We start from the raw sequence: 24076 nt of genomic DNA on the forward strand, positions 1-24076 counted from the left end.
AACGAGCCTAACTTTTTTTTTCAAAATTTCAAAAAACATGGGCTATAACCCATCGTTTTTGTCATTTCGTCATTTTTTTCAAATCTTCAAAAATGATGAAAAACGGCGCGCTATAGTATGCCGTACGATATGGGCTATAGCCCATGGTCCAAAATGATGAGAAACGAGGCTAACTTTTTTTTTCAAAATTTCAAAAAACATGGGCTATAACCCATCGTTTTTGTCATTTCGTCATTTTTTTCAAATCTTCAAAAATGATGAAAAACGGCGCGCTATAGTATGCCGTACGATATGGGCTATAGCCCATGGTCCAAAATGATGAGAAACGAGGCTAATTTCTTTTTTCAAAATTTCAAAAAACATGCGCTATAACCCATCGTTTTTGTCATTTCGTCATTTTTTTCAAATCTTCAAAAATGATGAAAAACGGCGCGCTATAGTATGCCGTACGATATGGGCTATAGCCCATGGTCCAAAATGATGAGAAACGAGAATAACTTTTTTTTTCAAAATTTCAAAAAACATGGGCTATAACCCATCGTTTTTGTCATTTCGTCATTTTTTTCAAATCTTCAAAAATGATGAAAAACGGCGCGCTATAGTATGCCGTACGATATGGGCTATAGCCCATGGTCCAAAATGATGAGAAACGAGGCTAATTTCTTTTTTCAAAATTTCAAAAAACATGCGCTATAACCCATCGTTTTTGTCATTTCGTCATTTTTTTCAAATCTTCAAAAATGATGAAAAACGGCGCGCTATAGTATGCCGTACGATATGGGCTATAGCCCATGGTCCAAAATGATGAGAAACGAGAATAACTTTTTTTTTCAAAATTTCAAAAAACATGGGCTATAACCCATCGTTTTTGTCATTTCGTCATTTTTTTCAAATCTTCAAAAATGATGAAAAACGGCGCGCTATAGTATGCCGTACGATATGGGCTATAGCCCATGGTCCAAAATGATGAGAAACGAGGCTAACTTTTTTTTTTCAAAATTTAAAAAAACATGCGCTATAACCCATCGTTTTTGTCATTTCGTCATTTTTTTCAAATCTTCAAAAATGATGAAAAACGGCGCGCTATAGTATGCCGTACGATATGGGCTATAGCCCATGGTCCAAAATGATGAGAAACGAGGCTAACTTTTTTTTTTCAAAATTTCAAAAAACATGGGCTATAACCCATCGTTTTTGTCATTTCGTCATTTTTTTAAAATCTTCAAAAATGATGAAAAACGGCGCGCTATAGTATGCCGTACGATATGGGCTATAGCCCATGGTCCAAAATGATGAGAAACGAGGCTAACTTTTTTTTTTCAAAATTTAAAAAAACATGCGCTATAACCCATCGTTTTTGTCATTTCGTCATTTTTTTCAAATCTTCAAAAATGATGAAAAACGGCGCGCTATAGTATGCCGTACGATATGGGCTATAGCCCATGGTCCAAAATGATGAGAAACGAGGCTAACTTTTTTTTCAAAATTTCAAAAAACATGGGCTATAACCCATCGTTTTTGTCATTTCGTCATTTTTTTAAAATCTTCAAAAATGATGAAAAACGGCGCGCTATAGTATGCCGTATGATATGGGCTATAGCCCATGGTCCAAAATGATGAGAAACGAGGCTAACTTTTTTTTTCAAAATTTCAAAAAACATGGGCTATAACCCATCGTTTTTGTCATTTCGTCATTTTTTTCAAATCTTCAAAAATGATGAAAAACGGCGCGCTATAGTATGCCGTACGATATGGGCTATAGCCCATGGTCCAAAATGATGAGAAACGAGGCTAACTTTTTTTTCCAAAATTTCAAAAAACATGGGCTATAACCCATCGTTTTTGTCATTTCGTCATTTTTTTCAAATCTTCAAAAATGATGAAAAACGGCGCGCTATAGTATGCCGTACGATATGGGCTATAGCCCATGGTCCAAAATGATGAGAAACGAGGCTAACTTTTTTTTTCAAAATTTCAAAAAAACATGGGCTATAACCCATCGTTTTTGTCATTTCGTCATTTTTTTCAAATCTTCAAAAATGATGAAAAACGGCGCGCTATAGTATGCCGTACGATATGGGCTATAGCCCATGGTCCAAAATGATGAGAAACGAGGCTAACTTTTTTTTTCAAAATTTCAAAAAACATGGGCTATAACCCATCGTTTTTGTCATTTCGTCATTTTTTTCAAATCTTCAAAAATGATGAAAAACGGCGCGCTATAGTATGCCGTACGATATGGGCTATAGCCCATGGTCCAAAATGATGAGAAACGAGGCTAACTTTTTTTTTCAAAATTTCAAAAAACATGGGCTATAACCCATCGTTTTTGTCATTTCGTCATTTTTTTCAAATCTTCAAAAATGATGAAAAACGGCGCGCTATAGTATGCCGTACGATATGGGCTATAGCCCATGGTCCAAAATGATGAGAAACGAGGCTAACTTTTTTTTTCAAATTTCAAAAAACTTGGGCTATAACCCATCGTTTTTGTCATTTCGTCCTTTTTTTCAAATCTTCAAAAATGATGAAAAACGGCGCGCTATAGTATGCCGTACGATATGGGCTATAGCCCATGGTCCAAAATGATGAGAAACGAGGCTAACTTTTTTTTTCAAAATTTCAAAAAACATGGGCTATAACCCATCGTTTTTGTCATTTCGTCATTTTTTTCAAATCTTCAAAAATGATGAAAAACGGCGCGCTATAGTATGCCGTACGATATGGGCTATAGCCCATGGTCCAAAATGATGAGAAACGAGGCTAACTTTTTTTTTCAAAATTTCAAAAAACATGGGCTATAACCCATCGTTTTTGTCATTTCGTCATTTTTTTCAAATCTTCAAAAATGATGAAAAACGGCGCGCTATAGTATGCCGTACGATATGGGCTATAGCCCATGGTCCAAAATGATGAGAAACGAGGCTAACTTTTTTTTTCAAAATTTCAAAAAACATGGGCTATAACCCATCGTTTTTGTCATTTCGTCATTTTTTTCAAATCTTCAAAAATGATGAAAAACGGCGCGCTATAGTATGCCGTACGATATGGGCTATAGCCCATGGTCCAAAATGGTGAGAAACGAGGCTAACTTTTTTTTTCAAAATTTCAAAAAACATGGGCTATAACCCATCGTTTTTGTCATTTCGTCATTTTTTTCAAATCTTCAAAAATGATGAAAAACGGCGCGCTATAGTATGCCGTACGATATGGGCTATAGCCCATGGTCCAAAATGATGAGAAACGAGGCTAACTTTTTTTTTCAAAATTTCAAAAAACATGGGCTATAACCCATCGTTTTTGTCATTTCGTCATTTTTTTCAAATCTTCAAAAATGATGAAAAACGGCGCGCTATAGTATGCCGTACGATATGGGCTATAGCCCATGGTCCAAAATGATGAGAAACGAGGCTAACTTTTTTTTTCAAAATTTCAAAAAACATGGGCTATAACCCATCGTTTTTGTCATTTCGTCATTTTTTTAAATCTTCAAAAATGATGAAAAACGGCGCGCTATAGTATGCCGTACGATATGGGCTATAGCCCATGGTCCAAAATGATGAGAAACGAGGCTAACTTTTTTTTTCAAAATTTCAAAAAACATGGGCTATAACCCATCGTTTTTGTCATTTCGTCATTTTTTTCAAATCTTCAAAAATGATGAAAAACGGCGCGCTATAGTATGCCGTACGATATGGGCTATAGCCCATGGTCCAAAATGATGAGAACGAGGCTAACTTTTTTTTTCAAAATTTCAAAAAACATGGGCTATAACCCATCGTTTTTGTCATTTCGTCATTTTTTTCAAATCTTCAAAAATGATGAAAAACGGCGCGCTATAGTATGCCGTACGATATGGGCTATAGCCCATGGTCCAAAATGATGAGAAACGAGCCTAACTTTTTTTTTCAAAATTTCAAAAAACATGGGCTATAACCCATCGTTTTTGTCATTTCGTCATTTTTTTCAAATCTTCAAAAATGATGAAAAACGGCGCGCTATAGTATGCCGTACGATATGGGCTATAGCCCATGGTCCAAAATGATGAGAAACGAGGCTAACTTTTTTTTTCAAAATTTCAAAAAACATGGGCTATAACCCATCGTTTTTGTCATTTCGTCATTTTTTTCAAATCTTCAAAAATGATGAAAAACGGCGCGCTATAGTATGCCGTACGATATGGGCTATAGCCCATGGTCCAAAATGATGAGAAACGAGGCTAATTTCTATTTTCAAAATTTCAAAAAACATGCGCTATAACCCATCGTTTTTGTCATTTCGTCATTTTTTTCAAATCTTCAAAAATGATGAAAAACGGCGCGCTATAGTATGCCGTACGATATGGGCTATAGCCCATGGTCCAAAATGATGAGAAACGAGGCTAACTTTTTTTTTTCAAAATTTAAAAAAACATGCGCTATAACCCATCGTTTTTGTCATTTCGTCATTTTTTTCAAATCTTCAAAAATGATGAAAAACGGCGCGCTATAGTATGCCGTACGATATGGGCTATAGCCCATGGTCCAAAATGATGAGAAACGAGGCTAACTTTTTTTTTCAAAATTTCAAAAAACATGGGCTATAACCCATCGTTTTTGTCATTTCGTCATTTTTTTCAAATCTTCAAAAATGATGAAAAACGGCGCGCTATAGTATGCCGTACGATATGGGCTATAGCCCATGGTCCAAAATGATGAGAAACGAGGCTAACTTTTTTTTTCAAAATTTCAAAAAACATGGGCTATAACCCATCGTTTTTGTCATTTCGTCATTTTTTTCAAATCTTCAAAAATGATGAAAAACGGCGCGCTATAGTATGCCGTACGATATGGGCTATAGCCCATGGTCCAAAATGATGAGAAACGAGGCTAACTTTTTTTTTCAAATTTTCAAAAAACTTGGGCTATAACCCATCGTTTTTGTCATTTCGTCCTTTTTTTCAAATCTTCAAAAATGATGAAAAACGGCGTGCTATAGTATGCCGTACGATATGGGCTATAGCCCATGGTCCAAAATGATGAGAAACGAGGCTAACTTTTTTTTTCAAAATTTCAAAAAACATGGGCTATAACCCATCGTTTTTGTCATTTCGTCATTTTTTTCAAATCTTCAAAAATGATGAAAAACGGCGCGCTATAGTATGCCGTACGATATGGGCTATAGCCCATGGTCCAAAATGATGTGAAACGAGGCTAACTTTTTTTTTCAAAATTTCAAAAAACATGGGCTATAATCCATCGTTTTTGTCATTTCGTCATTTTTTTCAAATCTTCAAAAATGATGAAAACGGCGCGCTATAGTATGCCGTACGATATGGGCTATAGCCCATGGTCCAAAATGATGAGAAACGAGGCTAATTTTTTTTTTCAAAATTTCAAAAAACATGGGCTATAACCCATCGTTTTTGTCATTTCGTAATTTTTTTCAAATCTTCAAAAATGATGAAAAACGGCGCGCTATAGTATGCCGTACGATATGGGCTATAGCCCATGGTCCAAAATGATGAGAAACGAGGCTAACTTTTTTTTTCAAAATTTCAAAAAACATGGGCTATAACCCATCGTTTTTGTCATTTCGTCATTTTTTTCAAATCTTCAAAAATGATGAAAAACGGCGCGCTATAGTATGCCGTACGATATGGGCTATAGCCCATGGTCCAAAATGATGAGAAACGAGGCTAACTTTTTTTTTCAAATTTTCAAAAAACTTGGGCTATAACCCATCGTTTTTGTCATTTCGTCCTTTTTTTCAAATCTTCAAAAATGATGAAAAACGGCGCGCTATAGTATGCCGTACGATATGGGCTATAGCCCATGGTCCAAAATGATGAGAAACGAGGCTAACTTTTTTTTTCAAAATTTCAAAAAACATGGGCTATAACCCATCGTTTTTGTCATTTCGTCATTTTTTTCAAATCTTCAAAAATGATGAAAAACGGCGCGCTATAGTATGCCGTACGATATGGGCTATAGCCCATGGTCCAAAATGATGAGAAACGAGGCTAACTTTTTTTTTCAAAATTTCAAAAAACATGGGCTATAACCCATCGTTTTTGTCATTTCGTCATTTTTTTCAAATCTTCAAAAATGATGAAAAACGGCGCGCTATAGTATGCCGTACGATATGGGCTATAGCCCATGGTCCAAAATGATGTGAAACGAGGCTAACTTTTTTTTTCAAAATTTCAAAAAACATGGGCTATAACCCATCGTTTTTGTCATTTCGTCATTTTTTTCAAATCTTCAAAAATGATGAAAACGGCGCGCTATAGTATGCCGTACGATATGGGCTATAGCCCATGGTCCAAAATGATGAGAAACGAGGCTAACTTTTTTTTTCAAAATTTCAAAAAACATGGGCTATAACCCATCGTTTTTGTCATTTCGTAATTTTTTTCAAATCTTCAAAAATGATAAAAAACGGCGCGCTATAGTATGCCGTACGATATGGGCTATAGCCCATGGTCCAAAATGATGAGAAACGAGGCTAACTTTTTTTTTCAAAATTTCAAAAAACATGGGCTATAACCCATCGTTTTTGTCATTTCGTCATTTTTTTCAAATCTTCAAAAATGATGAAAAACGGCGCGCTATAGTATGCCGTACGATATGGGCTATAGCCCATGGTCCAAAATGATGAGAAACGAGGCTAACTTTTTTTTTCAAAATTTCAAAAAACATGGGCTATAACCCATCGTTTTTGTCATTTCGTCTTTTTTTTCAAATCTTCAAAAATGATGAAAAACGGCGCGCTATAGTATGCCGTACGATACGGGCTATAGCCCATGGTCCAAAATGATGAGAAACGAGGCTAACTTTTTTTTTCAAAATTTCAAAAAACATGGGCTATAACCCATCGTTTTTGGCATTTCGTCATTTTTTTCAAATCTTCAAAAATGATGAAAAACGGCGCGCTATAGTATGCCGTACGATATGGGCTATAGCCCATGGTCCAAAATGATGAGAAACGAGGCTAACTTTTTTTTTCAAAATTTCAAAAAACATGGGCTATAACCCATCGTTTTTGTCATTTCGTCATTTTTTTCAAATCTTCAAAAATGATGAAAAACGGCGCGCTATAGTATGCCGTACGATATGGGCTATAGCCCATGGTCCAAAATGATGAGAAACGAGGCTAACTTTTTTTTCCAAAATTTCAAAAAACATGCGCTATAACCCATCGTTTTTGTCATTTCGTCATTTTTTTCAAATCTTCAAAAATGATGAAAAACGGCGCGCTATAGTATGCCGTACGATATGGGCTATAGCCCATGTTCCAAAATGATGAGAAACGAGGCTAACTTTTTTTTTCTTCAAAATTTCAAAAAACATGGGCTATAACCCATCGTTTTTGTCAAATTGCGGAATTGCGGAAATTGCGCAAATTGCGGAAATGGTAATTGCGGAAATTGTGGAAATGGAAATTGCGGAAATTGCGGATTTTTTTTTTCATGTTTTCATTTTTTTTAAATCCTCAAAAATGATGAAAAACGGCGCGCTATAGTATGCCGTACGATATGGGCTATAGCCCATGGTCCAAAATGATGAGAAACGAGGATAACTTTTTTTTTCAAAATTTCAAAAAACATGGGCTATAACCCATCGTTTTTGTCATTTCGTAATTTTTTTCAAATCTTCAAAAATGATGAAAAACGGCGCGCTATAGTATGCCGTACGATATGGGCTATAGCCCATGGTCCAAAATGATGAGAAACAAGGCTAACTTTTTTTTTCAAAATTTCAAAAAACATGGGCTATAACCAATCGTTTTTGTCATTTCGTCATTTTTTTCAAATCTTAAGTTAACAGTTAACTCCGTGCAAAGCACGAAGTTAACTGTCAGCTGTAAAGAGGGATGTGTTGTGTGATTATTTTAGCCCAATTCAACCCCGCTCAAAAGGCTTTTGCTAGGCCACAATTGCAAATAAAGATTTGTCTAATTAAAACACATTTTGATTTAGTTTTAGTCATTTTGTTGTTTTATTCTAAGCCTGATTTTTACACTTGGTTCCATGCTGAAAATAGCTGGTCTACAAGCGCGCAGCACATTGTGTGCTTGTAGATCTTCTGTTTTCATCAAATTGATTTTATGTACATACAATGTTTACCATTTTGTTGTTACTGTGATTTCAGACACAGGACTTGGATCTGTTGGGCGTACAAACGGTAAGAACATTTCTACCACTGAATTAAGGTTGCATGCTACAAGCTCTCTTGCCTCAAGTTTGCTGTTACATTTGAAAGAAATTTGACTTGAATTTGATTTCATTTTACAGACAAGGTGACATGCTGTACAGAGCTGAGACATCGTTCTTTAATTTAAGGTAATTGTTCATTTTCATTTTACCAAGGACAGAAAATTGGCACCCAACAATGTGTAACTGTGTACCATTTTTACCATCATAACATTTTAAATGACTGAGGTGTATTATGTTGAGTACTGTGGCACTCAGTGCCACACTATGAGCTTGTAGATCTGCTATTTTTCAACAGCTAACGGCTTTTAAAATAATGTTTAAAACCTATGAGGCGACACAGATGCGTCCTCAGGTCTAAATGGGTTAAGGCAGTGGTTCTCACAGCCATCAAAACGTTATCCCACATTTCACAGCAGTGATGGTAGGTAGGCCTATTTCAGAATGCCTGAATTTACACTTGGTTGCATGGTGAAAATAGTCGATCTACAAGCTCACGTGTTGTGAGCCCTATACAAATGCAATCCATATCAATTTTGTATTTGATTTTGTTCAAATTACAGATGATGAGGTCACGTGGAGGAAGTGGAGATGATGGTGATGGATAAATAAAATGGATAATAAAAATGGTAAGAACATTTTCACATTTTGTCACATTTTAGCACAGGAATAGAAATTAGAAAATGTCTGGGTTTTACCCACAGGGCAACTGTTAAGTCATGGATCACAAGCCAGATAAATGATTAAGGTGAAAATAATTTATTTAATTAATTCTGTGATTTCAGACGAACTTTCGCTGGAGGAAGACCTATCGACTTCAAATGCAACCTCTGCTGGAAAGGCTACCACCAGTCGGGTTTCCCTGACCCTCTACTATACGCAACATCCAGACCTCAAGGAACGCACCCAGCTTTCCGTGCTCGGACATACAGACACGGGGACATACACACATTGCTACGCTCAGAAACTCCTGACTCCACTCGGAAGAGAATTGGTGTTTTAAAGACTTAAGCACTTAAACTTGAACTGATATGTCTTCTAAATCCTCACAGATTGTAGTTAAAACGTTTGCTGCAAAAGAATATATATTTACAGATTTTTTTTCACGATGTTTCAAAATTAGCAAATCTACAAGCTCGTTTTCAACAGCTTACACCTTTTTAAATAATGGTTAAAGTGGCTAAAACCAGGGGATCTTGGACTTCAGTGACGGGGACCTGGGGTCTGAGAGCCGGAGACGTTGGACAGGGTGCATTCTGGAACTTCTGCTGGCGGCCACCACCAGTCAGGCTTCATAAAGGAAGGAAACGGACAGGCACGGCAGGCAGCTCATCAAACGGTGGTCCGTGGCTCAAATGCTGAATAACTTTGGCATGAAAAGGGTTCAAACCCACTGCTGTGTAACTGCTATTGCACCATTACTGGGCTTACATGACTAACTCCACACAGAATAGACTTGGTGTTTTATAGACATAAGAAATTAAACTTGAGAACTGATTCCACAAAATGTCTTCTAAATCCTCACAGATTTTAGTTAAAACGTTCACTGTGTTTGGGCCACATTTTCACGATTTTTCAAAAATAGCAAATCTGCAAGCTCGTGAGCTTGTAGATATGCCAACAATCTAACGGCTTTTAAAATGATGGTTAAAGTGTTTAAATGGTATGACTGTTTTCTGAAAAGCCTAGATGTTTCTGTATCATTGGTGTTCAAACGATTTACTCCAATCTGAAAATATGTTGTTCCAGGGACCGCGCTACGAGCTTGTAGGTCTGCTATTTAGTTTTATCCTGAAAATGTGCAAATCTTTGAATATATATTGTTTCAGAGCAAACGTTTTTAACTCATCTTTGCAACATATTTTCAGATACTGTAGGTGTCTGCGGCCAATTTCATAATATTTCTGGGGTCCTTGACATAACATAATTTGAGAACCACTAATATAGAAACATAGGTTTTTCAGAAAACTGTGTGGAAATGTGGACACAATCTTATCCAACATGTTCTGGTGGTTTCAGGAAAGTTGGTGTTTTATAGATTTTAGAACAAAGCCAGTGGTTCTCAAAGAGTGGTCTTAAAGTGCATTCTCAGCAAAATGACATAAAAATCAACCACTTGTATTCTAAACTTGGTTGTTTACATATTTTTTCTATGTGCCTAAATGATTTCATTGTAACCTTTTTTTTCCTAATAAAGAAACAAAATTAAGTATACATTTGCTGCTTTATTATGTTTCAATAAATATGTGGGAGGAGGGGTGCGGGGTCGCAATATATATGGAGGGGGGGGGGGTGTCATAAGATGATGAGAAACGAGGATAATTAATTTTAATTAATTTCCGCAATTTCCGCAATTTCCGCAATTTCTGCAATTTTCGCAATTCCAATTTCCGCAATTTCCGCAATTTCCAATTTCCATTTCCGCAATTTCCTCAATTTCCATATCCGCAATTTCCTCAATTTCCATTTCCGCAATTTCGGCAATTTCCATTTCCACCATTTCCGCAATTTCCGCAATTACCATTTCTGCAATTTACGCAATTTACGCAATTTCCGCAATTTCCATTTCCGCAATTTCCGCAATTTCCATTTCCACCATTTCCGCAATTTCCGCAATTTCCATTTCCACCATTTCCGCAATTTCCATTTCCATTTCCAACTATTAATGGCAGCTGGGTTTCATCATTCAAATAAAATAGAATTCTGTCCGTTTAGCTATAAAATTATGTCAGGGAATAGGGATACACAGTATATGTCTTTCATTTGCATTGCATCTCCCCCCCCCCCCCCCAAGCTTTTATTTTCTTTCGAGTAATAGTACAACTCTAATAGTATTACTTATAATAATGTAATTAATGATAACTTCATTCAGATTTATTTATTTTTATTTCATTTTCCAGATTTTTTTTTCTTCTTTTTTTTAGATTTTCATTGGTGGGCCAGTCATAATGGTCCCGCGGGCCTGAGGTTGAGTATCACTGTCCTAAACCATCTTCAGAAATAAGACAACATCCAAACTGATATCACTGAGGGCTTTTTATTTTCCTAAGCGACAACGTGAAAAACTGCAACACAAAACATACGGGCATAAAAGGGACATGGACCGACAGATACAGGGACCGACAGATACAGAGGACTGAGAGATATAGATGTTCATATATGGGCATCAGTCGGATTTGCGGTGTGAGGGGCCACGTATAGTGGCCCAAACCTTCCATCTATGATAGAAATAAAGATGACGTGAAATGACATGAACCCAATTATATGGAACCTATAACCACACAATAAACCTCCATAATGAGTCTTTTCTTTTCAGCCATGTCAAATTTAATTCTACATCAAATGCAGAATAAGAATATGTCTCGGCGAGTAGTAGCAGGAGAACACGATGGAACACTCGGAGACGAGGCACCACTCACCCATTTCAGCCTTTTGTTCAACACCCGTCTCCACTCTTCCGCTCTCCTTTAGCCCACTGAGACCTGCATGAGGCCCATTCTACAGATGCCTTCTAAATCTGTAGTTCTCAAACCTTTTCGTGTCAACTTAAGGATCGCCTAAATGATGTATTTGGCCCCCCCATCTAAAATTGTTTTGTGCCAGGGAGAAGATAAGATTTGTATTTAAAAATGTGAAAGTAGCCTATTTATCAATTCTTTATATATATTTTTTAAACACAATTCACTTTCAATGTTCAAAAATACCAGAATGTGAGCTTGTACATCTAAAATACATACATACATAAAACATGACACACAGGACAGGTAGACGCTTTCCCGGTGTGTACGGGCTAATAGCCTAATACACCTGACCCCGACTGTTGTCTGTCGATATTGGCACTATTGAAAGAGACCGGTGCTAACAGGCATTCATCATGTATGCAGAAGTGGGTCAGAGTATTGTAAGGCTGGGAGACACGTTTTGTGCGATTGGTTCCGGACACCCATGCACGTACTGAGAGCCTTTGTAATCCGTCGCATGACAGTGACCTGCATGGACAATAGCAGAGAATTGGGGTCTCAGGCGGGCTTCTTCTCAGCTGTGGCTGACCCACTTTTACACAACTGCTGATGTCATAATACCCTGCACTGCCTTATATGTATCAAACTATTTGCTGCTTAACGGCTTTCTCCTGCTATAAATTACAGTGTGTTGATCAGTGCGGTTCGTTTTAACGTCCCTTATGGAATGGAGACATATTTTAAATGAGTTCTTAATTCTCGTGAAGTTGGACAGTAATAGGAAGGCCTTTCAAAATGATTCTCACTTCACAGCGAGCTTCCTGCATGTAAAGACCTATAGGCTCCATTACCACCTACTGTGAATGTACTGTAGATATCAATCTTTGTCATAACTAGAGGTTTGGGCTGCTACGAGGCCCTCACGTCTATAGAGTCCAGATTATATGTCAAACCGCCGACCTGACCAATATGTATACGGACATCTCCGTAACAGTATATGCTCCTATATGGGCATGTCCCCTTTTTGTGCCAATGATGGAGCTGGCTGTTTTGTTTGCGCCCGACGCCAGACGATACATTGAGGTTAGACAACACACTCCATATTTGGGCGTAGCTGCATTGGGAACTCCTCATATGGGTATGGGGGAATGAGTCATGGTGACTGACATGAGTCTGGCGAAGTGGTCCGCCGGCCGGGCCTGCAATTTGCTGAGATTGATGCTGCCGTTAATCTTCTTTTTTTATGTATATGTTTTGCCATGTTTTTTGTTCTTGCTTAATGTAAGTCGCTCTGGATTAAGAGCGTCTGCTAAATGCTTAAATTGCAAATGCAACGACTGTCAGTTACCTTTTGAATGAGTTTGAGGCCTATGTTGGTGATTACCGTTTGCAGAATGGCCGTATGCTTGCGGAAAATAGCTTCAGTTTCACCCCCGTTTAAATAGGAAGGAGACAATCAGTGAAACAGTCATCGTTAAGAGGTTTAACTTCATCATTAACAATTTCCTCGACTCGGGGTATTGCTGGCCATGCTGTTGTAATATCCAGGAAGTTACACACACGCACGCAATTAACAGAAAAACAAACAAGCACATTCACAGGTACATGCATGCACACAGGCCCACATTCACGCACGCACGGGCGCACAGAGCACCTCTTAAACGAGTGTAAAAAAAAACAAACACATTGTTCTCCCACGTCTGAGAAGTGATGCAAGCGGGACTCGGGGCTATAGGGAAGTGAAGTGTGCGTCCGACGTCACTCCGCCCTCCATTGTAGAACAAACACTGCAGCCTGTTTGTCTATGTGGTTGATATTGGTTTTGTTCCCTCGCGAAGGGGACGGGGGGACTTAAGGCTTTCAGCGTGTTGTGGGCTGAATCTATAGGGGTAGAGGGAGAAGTGACAAATGTCCTGCTTTCTCCTCCCATGCCAAAGGAAGAGGGTTGAAACCCAATCTGGGCCTCATCCAGGGACCCACTCAGCTCAGTCAGTCCCACCACAACAAGCAGGGATTGGCCGACTAGGAACGCAGGTTCTTCTTTTAGCATGCGTTGCCAGATTTTCGCGAGACAAACAAGCGGCCAAGTCCATACAAGAAACGGGACCAAAAGAAGTGAACAGGCCGCATGCAATTTAGAATTTAGATAACAGACAGATGTGTGTGTGTGTGTGTGTGTCGCTCGGTGTGAAGAGTGTCTGCCAGACACTCTTCACACCGAGCGACTAGTAGGGCAAGAAAGAAAACACACACACACACACACACACACGAGTAAGAGGTTTCTGCCCGACAGCAACAATTTACCAGCGACGCAGTTGTGAGGAGATACCCTTCTCGCATGAACTACTTCAGGAGCCACTACTGAGAAATATCAGACCCGGGAAGTGATTTCTTTTGTACGGCCGGTGTTTCAGCCCCCCCCCCCCCCCGCCCCTTCACTGATAAGTGGCTCTCAGGTAACCGGGGCATGACATCTGGTCTCTTTCATTCTTCTCATTCATTCATTCTCATTCATTCCTTTCTCCTCCTCACTCTTGTCATCTCTCTCTCTCTCTCTCTCTCTCTCTCTCTCTCTCTCTCTTCTCTCTTGTCACCGAATCGCCTGCAATCTCCATCTGTGCAATGAGGTCATCAGCCTATGGGAAAGCATGGATCTGTGCAAGGGTTCATCGTGGGCACTCAGTAAAAGTAGCCATTGTGCAGAATTTCAAGTTTTCAAATGTATGACAATAGCCGATCTACAAGATCACAATTCGTCACGATGAGACACATTGTGAGCTTGTAGATTATCAAAATGAATGGCCCAAAATGTACAGTATATACAGTAGGGCTTAAGACGACCTATACGGTTCGAGAGTTATAAGGCGAAATGTAAAGTGGGCTATTATAGCGTCACTTTTCAGTAAAACTATTATTATTATTATATTATGAACCTCCCCTCCAAGAATATGGAGATAAGGGGTATTCTTTGTGCAGATAAGTATTTCTTTGAACGTTGCAGCATGGCTACCATTCTCTCTCTGCCAGACAGAGTATAGGCCTACCTCTACACACACACACACACACACAGGCGGTTTGCTCTGCCCTCTGCACATGGGACTAGGTCGTTCTTTTTGTTTGTTTCTTTTTCCTTCTGCAGACGGCAGCAGAATGTCCAGACCAGACCAGTCTTTCCGTCCCGGACCTGAAGTCTCAGACGGTGTAGAACACGTTTGTGAAATTCCCTGCCACCCCCCCCCCCCCCCCTCCCATGTGTTCCTGCGCTGACCCCAGGGAGGCGACTCCAGCAATTCCAACGTACTCCTTGGCTTCAGAGAGAAAAGTATAAGCACGCCACGGCGAGTCACGGCGACCCCATAGGGTCATGCAGGAGCCCATCTCCTGTTTCTGTCCCCCCCCCCCCCCCCCTGGACGTGACGCTATATGCCGCGAAGGACTTTACCCCCAATACAAGCCTTGATGCAGAGTCTTCTTCTTTTTGTTGTTTTCTTTGTAGACGGCATGCACTGCCCCACGCCCCAGCCCTTGTCCCTTCCCATTCAGCAAGTTGGCTGGTTTGAGCCGGACACAGAGGGGGAAGGGGGTGAGAGTGAGAGAGAGAGAGAGAGAGAGAGAGAGAGAGAGAGAGAGAGAGAGAGAGAGAGAGAGAGAGAGAGAGAGAGAGAGAGAGAGAGAGAGAGAGAGAGAGAGCTATATAGCGTTAGAACGTGAAATCAGCACACAGGCCACTGTAAAATAGAGGATGAATTATTTATTAACAATGTTACACAATCTCCATAAACCCAAGCTAGCAGTGTTGGGTGTGCTGGGGAGGGATACACCCAACTTTCTTTTTGTTACTATAAAATCTATACATTACAAAACCCCTAAATATATACATCCAGAAAGAGATTTTTGCTGCATAAAAAAAAAGAAAAGAAAAACTCCATCAAGGACTTTAAAAAATTATTTAGTAAAACATTTATATATATAAATTTATATACCGGTATGTGTAAATATAAAAAAACAAGATGTACAGTAAAAATCACAACGTTTTCATATCAAACAACTATAAGAGAACATTAAAAAAACATGTTTTAGTGCAAAATCATTCCCAAATATAAAAATACTGTTTCTGTATGTTCCTTTCTCCGCATGCGATTTGAAAAGGGAGGAATGAACGGAGAGAGGGATGGGATGGATGTATGGAGATGTAACGCCAAAATCGTATATATCCCCCCCTCTTGACCACCCGCCCAACACCAGGAAACCCGTTCCGCTATAGGTCACAGCACCCCAGGATTCGAACCCGGCTCGACCGCATGGAAAGCCAACATCGTGACCACTATAGCCTAAAAGCAGGAGCGTTACTAGCGCGACGCAGACAACGCGACTGCGTGGGGGCTGTCGGGGCCACTCGCTGATCAGCCTGCGTCGCGGCCCACTGACATCTAGTTACGCGTCTGCCTAAACCCTCTTGACCGGGGGAGGCTTTTGGTCCTCAGGCAGAGGCTCGACAAAGCCACTATTGCTACAGAGTCGAGTGTGAAATCGCCTTCGCGTTTGATTAACCCATTCTGACCTGAGATCAGATTCATACGAGGTTTCCACTGGACACACTGGGTCTGATTAACTCATTCTGACCTGAGATCAGATTCTAAAAATGTCAGTCGTTCCTCGATTTTTCAAAAATAGCAGACCTACAAGCTCGTAGCGCGCCACTCGGTGGCGCGCTATGAGCTTGTAGATCTGCTATTTTTCAATAGCTAAAGCATAACATGATGCTAACACCAAAACGGGTTCCCGTTCAGAATGGATGAAATGGTCACGCATTAGTAGTAGGGGATAAAGTACAGTTTTAGACCGCTACGGAGGGGGCGGGGTCTCAAGCGAACTTGAGCCCCGAGAGACACCACCGTTGCTGCGCTTTTTGCAAGTTGCCGTGTCGACGTTCGCTGAGCCGACTCGGCTCCGTTTCGAGTTGCGACCCCGAATAGTGAATCCTCTTCTGGCGAGAGCATTTTGCATTTGAACTGCCACTCATTGCAGAAGTGCACTGGGCCAATCACACGAGCGTGACTCAAACGCGAAGGCGATTCCCTCTGCACTCACGCAAAACAGAGGGCACGGAGGCGTGAGGTAATATATAAGGTTAGAGGTGCGTGTCGGCGATGGGGATGCGTCTCAGCTCGACGATCTGGGAGTGTTCCGCGCTGCTGCCTCCGTCGTGGCTGTCGTGGGCCGACTCCGTGTCGCTCAGGTTGAGGCCCGTTCCTGAAACCAACAAACACGTTACTTCATTTGTTTACTTTGACGGGACAATGAAGCATTATTAATGGGCATTACAAACCAATGCAATGTAAATGCACCGGATATAGCAAAGAGAATTACAGTTCAGGGAATAAATATATTTGTCGTACAACATCATGTACATCTGTGTGTGTGTGTGTGTGTGTGTGTGTGTGTGTGTGTGTGTGTGTGTGTGTGTGACTGTGTGTGTCACTTTCTCTCGCCTTTATCGTCATTTATGGTTCATAACAAGAGCAGTGTTCCACTCAAATGGCCTTTGAACATTTACAGCTGAGTTGATCATTAAAGATGATTGATAATCTATCACGTGTTATAACGCCAGCACACCGTTATCTAATCAATATTAAATGAATGGCAGAAGGCTTTGTTGTGGTTGATCAACCATAGTTGATCAACAATGAATATTGTGCAAATAGCCGATGCGAGGCATTGTGATCATGTAGATCAGCTATTTTCATAATTATTTCCTCTAATATTTGACAATGTTTGACGAATTTTCATATTTCATATTAGTTCATTTTCTTTATTCTTTTAGGTATTAAAAGGGTCTTAAAGGTCCAATAACAGCATTTTTGTAGTTTTTTTTCTTTTATTACTGTTGAGTAAATTGGTAAATTTATATAGCGCCTTTATCCAAGGCGCTTTACATAGATTGTGCATTACATTCACCCATTCACACACACACATGCATACACCGATGGCGGAGGAAACCATGCAAGGCACCAACCAGCACATCAGGAGCAATTGTGAGTTCAGTGTCTTGCCCAACCCTTTACACCAACCCTTTCATCAACCAATAAAACGTAGACTGTTGGGGAGGGACTATTGGAGAAGTGATCATTTTATGTTTGGTTGCGCTCGGGTGTTGCAACTGCTAAAAGTAGCCAATCTACAAGCCCGCTAAACACTGTGTGTGTGTGTGTGTGTGTGTGTGTGTGTGTGTGTGTGTGTGTGTGTCTCTCTCTCTCGCTCTGCAATAGCAGCGTTAATGGTTGACTACCTAATGGAGAGTGAAGCGCCTCATTAGGGTCGCTTCTCGCTGACCTGTGTCAGGTTGTAGTAGATTATGTAATTCAGATTAGGGTATTATCTTTACGGCTGACCAGACTGGCTGGATGACTGGCTGCTCAGAGAGTGAGAGAGAGAGAGAGAGAGAGAGGGAGAGGGAGAGGGAGAGAGAGAGAGAGAGAGAGAGAGAGAGAGAGAGAGAGAGAGAGAGAGAGAGAGACACACAGATTGAAAGGAGGTTAGAAGTTCAGTGTGATAATAAGTACATGTACTTGAGTATTCTACACCACATCTTGGATCCAAATGTTGTGCTTCTTTAGTTAGTATAAAGTTACTTTGTAGATTTGGATTATCATTACATTAACCACCAAACCCCTGTATAATATACACACGGCCATTATCACCAGTAAGACGCCGGAGGGCGAGGTCGCGTGCACTGGCCATATATGGAGCGTGTCTTGAGTGTACAGGGGTTTGATGAGGTCAGGTTAACATGTGGAATGTCAGAACAGGTCAGATCCATATATGGAGATCTAAGGGTGGCAGCGGAGGGCAGTGTCTTGAGTGTACAGGGTTTGCTGAGGGCCCAGGAAGGGCCCGGCGTAAATTGTCGGGCCTGTTGAGAACTCTAGTTTTCCCATGTATGGGGATTTTGAGTGATACACTGACTGACTGACTGACGGGAAATGCACGATTCCATAGAACTGCGACCTTCGGTCGCAATTATTATTGTGAAATTCATAATGACTACTTTCTAGATAGTTTTGGTACTTTAGGTACATTTTTATACCATTATCAATATATACTTTAGTACTTTTACTCAAGAATGCCAGAATTTTACTTGTAACAGAGTAAAACATGAAAGTACTTTTAGGGCGAGGTCGCTTCTCGCCCTCAGGGCGTCTTACTGTTTTCTAACCTATACCTGTATAATGTTTTCAGATACATATTTTAGCATGCTGATTAAGTTTAACATAACATGACTACACTGTCTGGATGGATGTCATTGTTCTGTATAATCAACATCAGCTGTGTTTGGAGGATTGGCAATGGGAATAAAACCAAGATTCATTTTTATTCATGCGGGACTCGACAGGTCATCACGCGTCACGTTTTCGTCCAAAGGAAGTCATTTATTGGTCTCTCTCATATGATGTTTGTACTTTTGTATCCTTTTCTACCGTCTGAATATGTGAATTATGTGTCTTTGTATGTCTGTTTCTGGAGCACTGAAACAAATTCCAATCAACTCTGTTGACATGGCAATGAAGTATTGAATCTTGAATCTTATCATTTGTATGGACTTTTGATATAAAAATACACAAACATTGAAATGTTCCCATTGTTTTGTCATCTACTGTTAGGTATGCCCATATGACCACGGATATGATTTAAAAGTGTGAAAAAATGTATTTTTATTTCACTATGTCTTAAGTGCTTTTATAATGTGGTTATTGTTGGCTTTGCATATATTTACGTATTAGTTTTCGTCCCGTTGAGATGAAAAGACAAACACAGTTGGAGGCCTGCATAAGATCTGGTCATCCCAGCTTAGTATTTAGGACGACCTTTGAGCCGATTCTACTCTATGGCTCCAAGACGTGGACACTTTCAAAGAAACTAGAGAAACGGTTGGATGGCACTTAAACCCGCTCTGTCTTGGAAGAGCCACCCATAAGACTAATCTAATATACGGCAACATTCCCCGTACTTCTTCACTAGTCCGATCCAGAAGAACACAGTTTGCCGGCGACTACTACAGAGCTGACAATGAGGTTATATCTTCCCTTCTTCTCTGGAGTCCTGCCTCAAAGCAGACCAGAGGTAGAAAACTGTTGTTCTCTGATGTCATCGCTATGGACACAGGCATCAGTAACCGGGGATGGCAATGAAGGAAAGTCTGCCGTGATATTGTGAAATCCACGATCTCGACGGCGGTCGAAAAATGATGATGATGATGATGATGTCTTCATTGCAGTTCAGAGCCTCGGCCCGGTCAGGATTGTTTATTTTTTACGTATCGTCGTCTGAAATCGGTTCATGCGTTCTTGTTCCGTCTGAGACTTCTTGGCCTGCTTCTTCCTGAGGAACAGGATGTGTTCGGCGAACTCCCGCACGGCCCCGGCGCCGGCGGCGCAGCGGCATCGGTACTTCGCGGCGTTGGCGGCGGCCGACGGCGCGTCCCGCGGCACGGCGCTCAAACCCGCCAGGGTCAGATGCTCGGCGTCCAGCTCCTCGCTGCCCATGTACGCAACCTCCGTCCAGTCCAGGTCGCTCTCCTCCTCCTCCTCCACGTCCGCTCCGCTCCGCCGGACCGGGCAGCCCGTCCTCTGGGCCAAGGCGTCACACAGTGCCTTGCTCATGGGCTCCTCCTCGCTGGAGGAGGAGGTCAACAGCACCACCTTCACTCCTTCCGCCTTCAGCATGCGCAGGCCCGCCGCGTCTCTGGTGCTGATGGAGACCGCCTCCTCGCCGGACGCCGACACGGTCAGCCGGCCGTCCGTCAGACACCCGGACAGCTTGCACAGCAGCAGACGCACCGCCTTGGGCTCGCCGCCTCGGCCGAAGTAGCCGTAGTGGAGGACGCGCTGCTCCGCCACGGGCCAGTCGATGGCCACGTCGATGTCCACGCTGTACTCGGGCGGCATCTCGTAGTAGGCCACCTTCCCGCCCTGCAGCGTGCCTCCGTTCAGCACCAGGTCTCTGGTGGCGAAGTAGAAGGACCCGTTCTCGCACAGCTCGCCGCCCCAGTCCTGGCGCCGGGGTCTCTTGGCGGGGTCCACGTTCAGCGGCTCGGTCGTCGTCGTCTCTCCGGATCCCTCCTTGGTCTCCCGCCAGCGGAAGTGGTGCCGCCGGACCACGGCGAAGACCGAGTCGCGCCCCCGCAGCGTGATCATCTCCACGGCCTCGCGCACGTGGAACGGGTGGAGGCACGGCGCCGTGGCCTGGACGCTGCAGATCACGTCCACCTCCGGGTGGAGCCGGGCGAACTCCTGGACGGCCTCCAGGGAGCTGGAGGAGTCTCTGGACGCCTCAGGGCTCCTGCGGTGGACCGTGGCCCCCCAGGCCTTGGCCACCTCCCCGATGTCGTGGTGGTCCGTGGACACCCACACGCTGTGGAACACGCCGGAGTCCACGGCGGCCCTCAGCACCCAGCCGATGAGCGGGACGCCGGCCAGCAGCTTGATGTTCTTGAGGGGAATGCCCTTGCTCCCCCCCCTGGCCAGCACCAGGGCGGCGATGTGTCTCTCGTTGCCGCCGTGTCCGCCTGTGGCGTCTACATTCTGGGACTGGGAGGAGAGCACCACGGGGCCCGTGTCTGGGACTCCCTCCATGCACACGACTAAAAAGATGCAACCCTGGGGAGTTGAAGCTGTGGTTGCCTGTCATGGACCACACTGCAATCCTGGGGAATCGCGAGTGTGGTAATCTATATTACATATTGTGACGTCACCCGATATTGTCCAATCATATGATGTCACCGTATATTGTCCAATCATATAGTATAGTGGATGCCGATATAACTGGAAAGATGCATTACTGCGGAATTGGCGAGTGTGGGTTGCCTTGCCTAGCGGAAACGCTTTCAGCTTTCAGGTTCTCCAAGAAGTGATCGAAAGTGTGACAAGAGTTTCGCTGAGTTGGGAATGTCATCGACCGTATATATGCTGTCCAATCGGATGAGGGCAAAATGCAACCTGTAAACGTTTTAAAACAATGTATACGTTTTGGAGTGCAATACCAAAAGACCAATGCCTCATCACAAATGTGATGAGGTCATCACATTTGTGGCACAAGTGGCTATGGCCGAATTGACCTATAGCTAAGCCCCTCCCCAAACTGCTATGGTCCAATCACAGCTAAGTATAACATGGGTTAGACAAACCTCTCCACCAATAGTTTTCCTATTATGATAAAACATTGTTTTAAAAAGGAAATGCCCCGCACATATTTTTCCAGCGCATGATATGGCAGGCCTTGTTGACTGATTTGGAAGAGATTTTGGTTCCAAAAATGAACCAGTATTAAAATGTGTAAATTCCACGATATTTAACATTGGAATGAATGAGCCCGGCTGGAGAGTGTCCAAGTGGGAGTGTCTAAGTGGGAGAGGCTTAGCTAAATGTGTGTTTTCGTGCAAAACTAATTATTGGAATGTATTCAGAACCATGAAGACCCCTTATAGTTCCACACGTCACATGCTACTTATATGTGACCACATTTGACTGAGGGACTGCCATAGGATGTATTCTTTTTTTTTTCATGTCATGTGAAAGCAGGGAATCATAGCTTCAAATTGACATATTGGTTGTTCAGTTTGACCCACCAGTTTTGGAGATATGGCTTATAGACAGGGCTGCACATAAGTGGTGCACGCGCCAGTGCGCATGCGTCGTCAAAATAAAAAATGCGCTGTCAATCAAGCGCCGGGAAGCGCTTCTGCGTACCAACAGCTGGGGCCGCCCAGAATGATTATTATGGCCAGAATACCCACTAAATTCTGTGGCGAGAGCATTTCCCACCGACTGCCACTCAAAGTGGCTACTGGCCAATCACAGCACGTCTTGCAAGAGTGCACTGGCCATTGTGGCCAATCACAGCGCGTCCTTACTCAGACGAGGGAGGATTCCAAATCCATGCGTGCTGCTTCCTGCTTGCTACTGGGAGGAGGACAGGAGTTTACTACGGACTCGGAGAAAAAGTTATCCGACACATTATTCTTACAGTATTACAGCCAAACTCTCGTCAAAATGTCCAAGAAGCAAACGCCATTAAGTAACTATTTTGGTGTTCCAGCACCACCACCTCCAAAGAGACGCCAAACGGAACCACCACCTGAACCGCACAGAAAACGTGTGTTTGCGGAAAAAGTGGTTGGATGATGTCGGCTGGCTCCAAACGAATGCTGAGCGCAGCGAGATGTGGTGCAAAATATGTCGTGACTCGTGAGCATCCCAATCTGGCCGATAAAAACTGCACCTTTTATACAGGGACAAAGACTTTCAGTCACCCAGCTTTTATCGTAAAGTCGGGTATTGTACATTATTCATTTTGCACCGAGGAGCCATGCGTGTCTGTCTGTGTTGACTGTGTACGTCGCCTCGGCTAAAAGGGAAGCCTGACGTATGCTTCGCCGTACGACGTGTCGTATGCTAAACAAATAGTTGATCAGCAAGCTCACAACGTGTCGCGGCTCCGCAAACACGTTGTGAGCTAGTAGATCGGCTTTAAATAAAAAAAATAAAAAAAGTATCTAAATATTGCTTTGATGCTCATTATTATCCTTAGGATAATATTAGTTTGTGCTTGAAATGTACTGTAATTCTGCAAACTGTTAATAAATATTTCAATCAATCAAAGGAAGTATTAAGAAGTTTGTATTAGAATATATGCATTTAGGGCTGGGAATACACATGGACCTATAGGCTATAGCTGCAATTTGCAACTCTGGATTTTTTAAAATAATGGGATGAATCTAGAGTTGCAATACTCTCCATTGACTCCCCAGTCCCCACTTATCCAATAAATATCGTTTTGCTATAAGTTATTCATGCATCCCTCTTTTATCCATCCGGCGAGACGGGTCGCCGCATTTTAGGAGCACCAAGTAACTCCTCCAGGTGCTCCTCTGAGTACTAGACCAAAAAAGTTGTGTGCAGCCCTGCTCATAGAGGTCTCTAACATTACACCTATAGCTACATGTTTAAGCATTTATTTCATATTTACATGTCAATTTCAGCTCTGACACATATTTCAGACATGCTCTAGTATGTGAAGAGTCGGCCTCATGGTCTCCTCTGGTGAAAAGCTGGAATTTGCGCGATGGCAGGCTCTCAGTCAAATCTGGACACATATAATATATATAAGGAAAAACTTTAAAAGGAAAATGGTGCCTTTAGGTCACATATAACTGGTGATAACTGGCATTAAGTGACCCCAAAACATCACTTGAAAGTGAAACATCCCTTTAATGATTCAATCCGTCAAGTGTCGTTCAAGGGTTAAGAAGTATGCCTACGGTATGGAACGCTTTTCAAAGTGAACGGAGCACCGCGGGTTTGCTACCATTCGAGGATTTCCACTTGAAATGAGGCGATCTACAAGCTCACAATGCTGAAACACA

General features: G+C 41.9%; 2 protein-coding genes and 1 long non-coding RNA gene across 3 annotated transcripts in view; 1 reads left to right on the forward strand and 2 right to left on the reverse strand.

The window, feature by feature from the left end:
- The first annotated feature begins 8096 nt into the window (after positions 1 to 8096).
- Positions 8097 to 9630, forward strand: LOC308317757. Its single transcript, XR_013964299.1, has 4 exons — positions 8097 to 8165; positions 8276 to 8323; positions 8758 to 8823; positions 8980 to 9630. It is a non-coding gene; the product is annotated as an uncharacterized lncRNA (long non-coding RNA).
- A 6772-nt stretch (positions 9631 to 16402) lies between these two features.
- The window catches only part of adgrv1 (adhesion G protein-coupled receptor V1), a 306098-nt gene continuing 298424 nt past the window's right edge, over positions 16403 to 24076 (reverse strand). Inside the window, 1 exon segment of the mRNA XM_080765672.1 lies at positions 16403 to 16908. Coding sequence (XP_080621798.1) covers positions 16787 to 16908 — 122 coding nt within the window. The 3' untranslated portion in view covers positions 16403 to 16786.
- Positions 19959 to 21287, reverse strand: LOC308317765 (N-acylneuraminate cytidylyltransferase-like; the record flags this gene model as incomplete). Its single annotated transcript, XM_080767045.1, has 1 exon — positions 19959 to 21287. One exon carries the CDS (start codon positions 21285 to 21287, stop codon positions 19959 to 19961), a length of 1329 nt encoding a protein of 442 aa, XP_080623171.1.

The sequence above is a fragment of the Protomyctophum bolini genome (assembly GCF_963924005.1).
Source record: "Protomyctophum bolini genome assembly, chromosome: 6".
Classification (NCBI taxonomy): Eukaryota; Metazoa; Chordata; class Actinopteri; order Myctophiformes; family Myctophidae; genus Protomyctophum; species Protomyctophum bolini.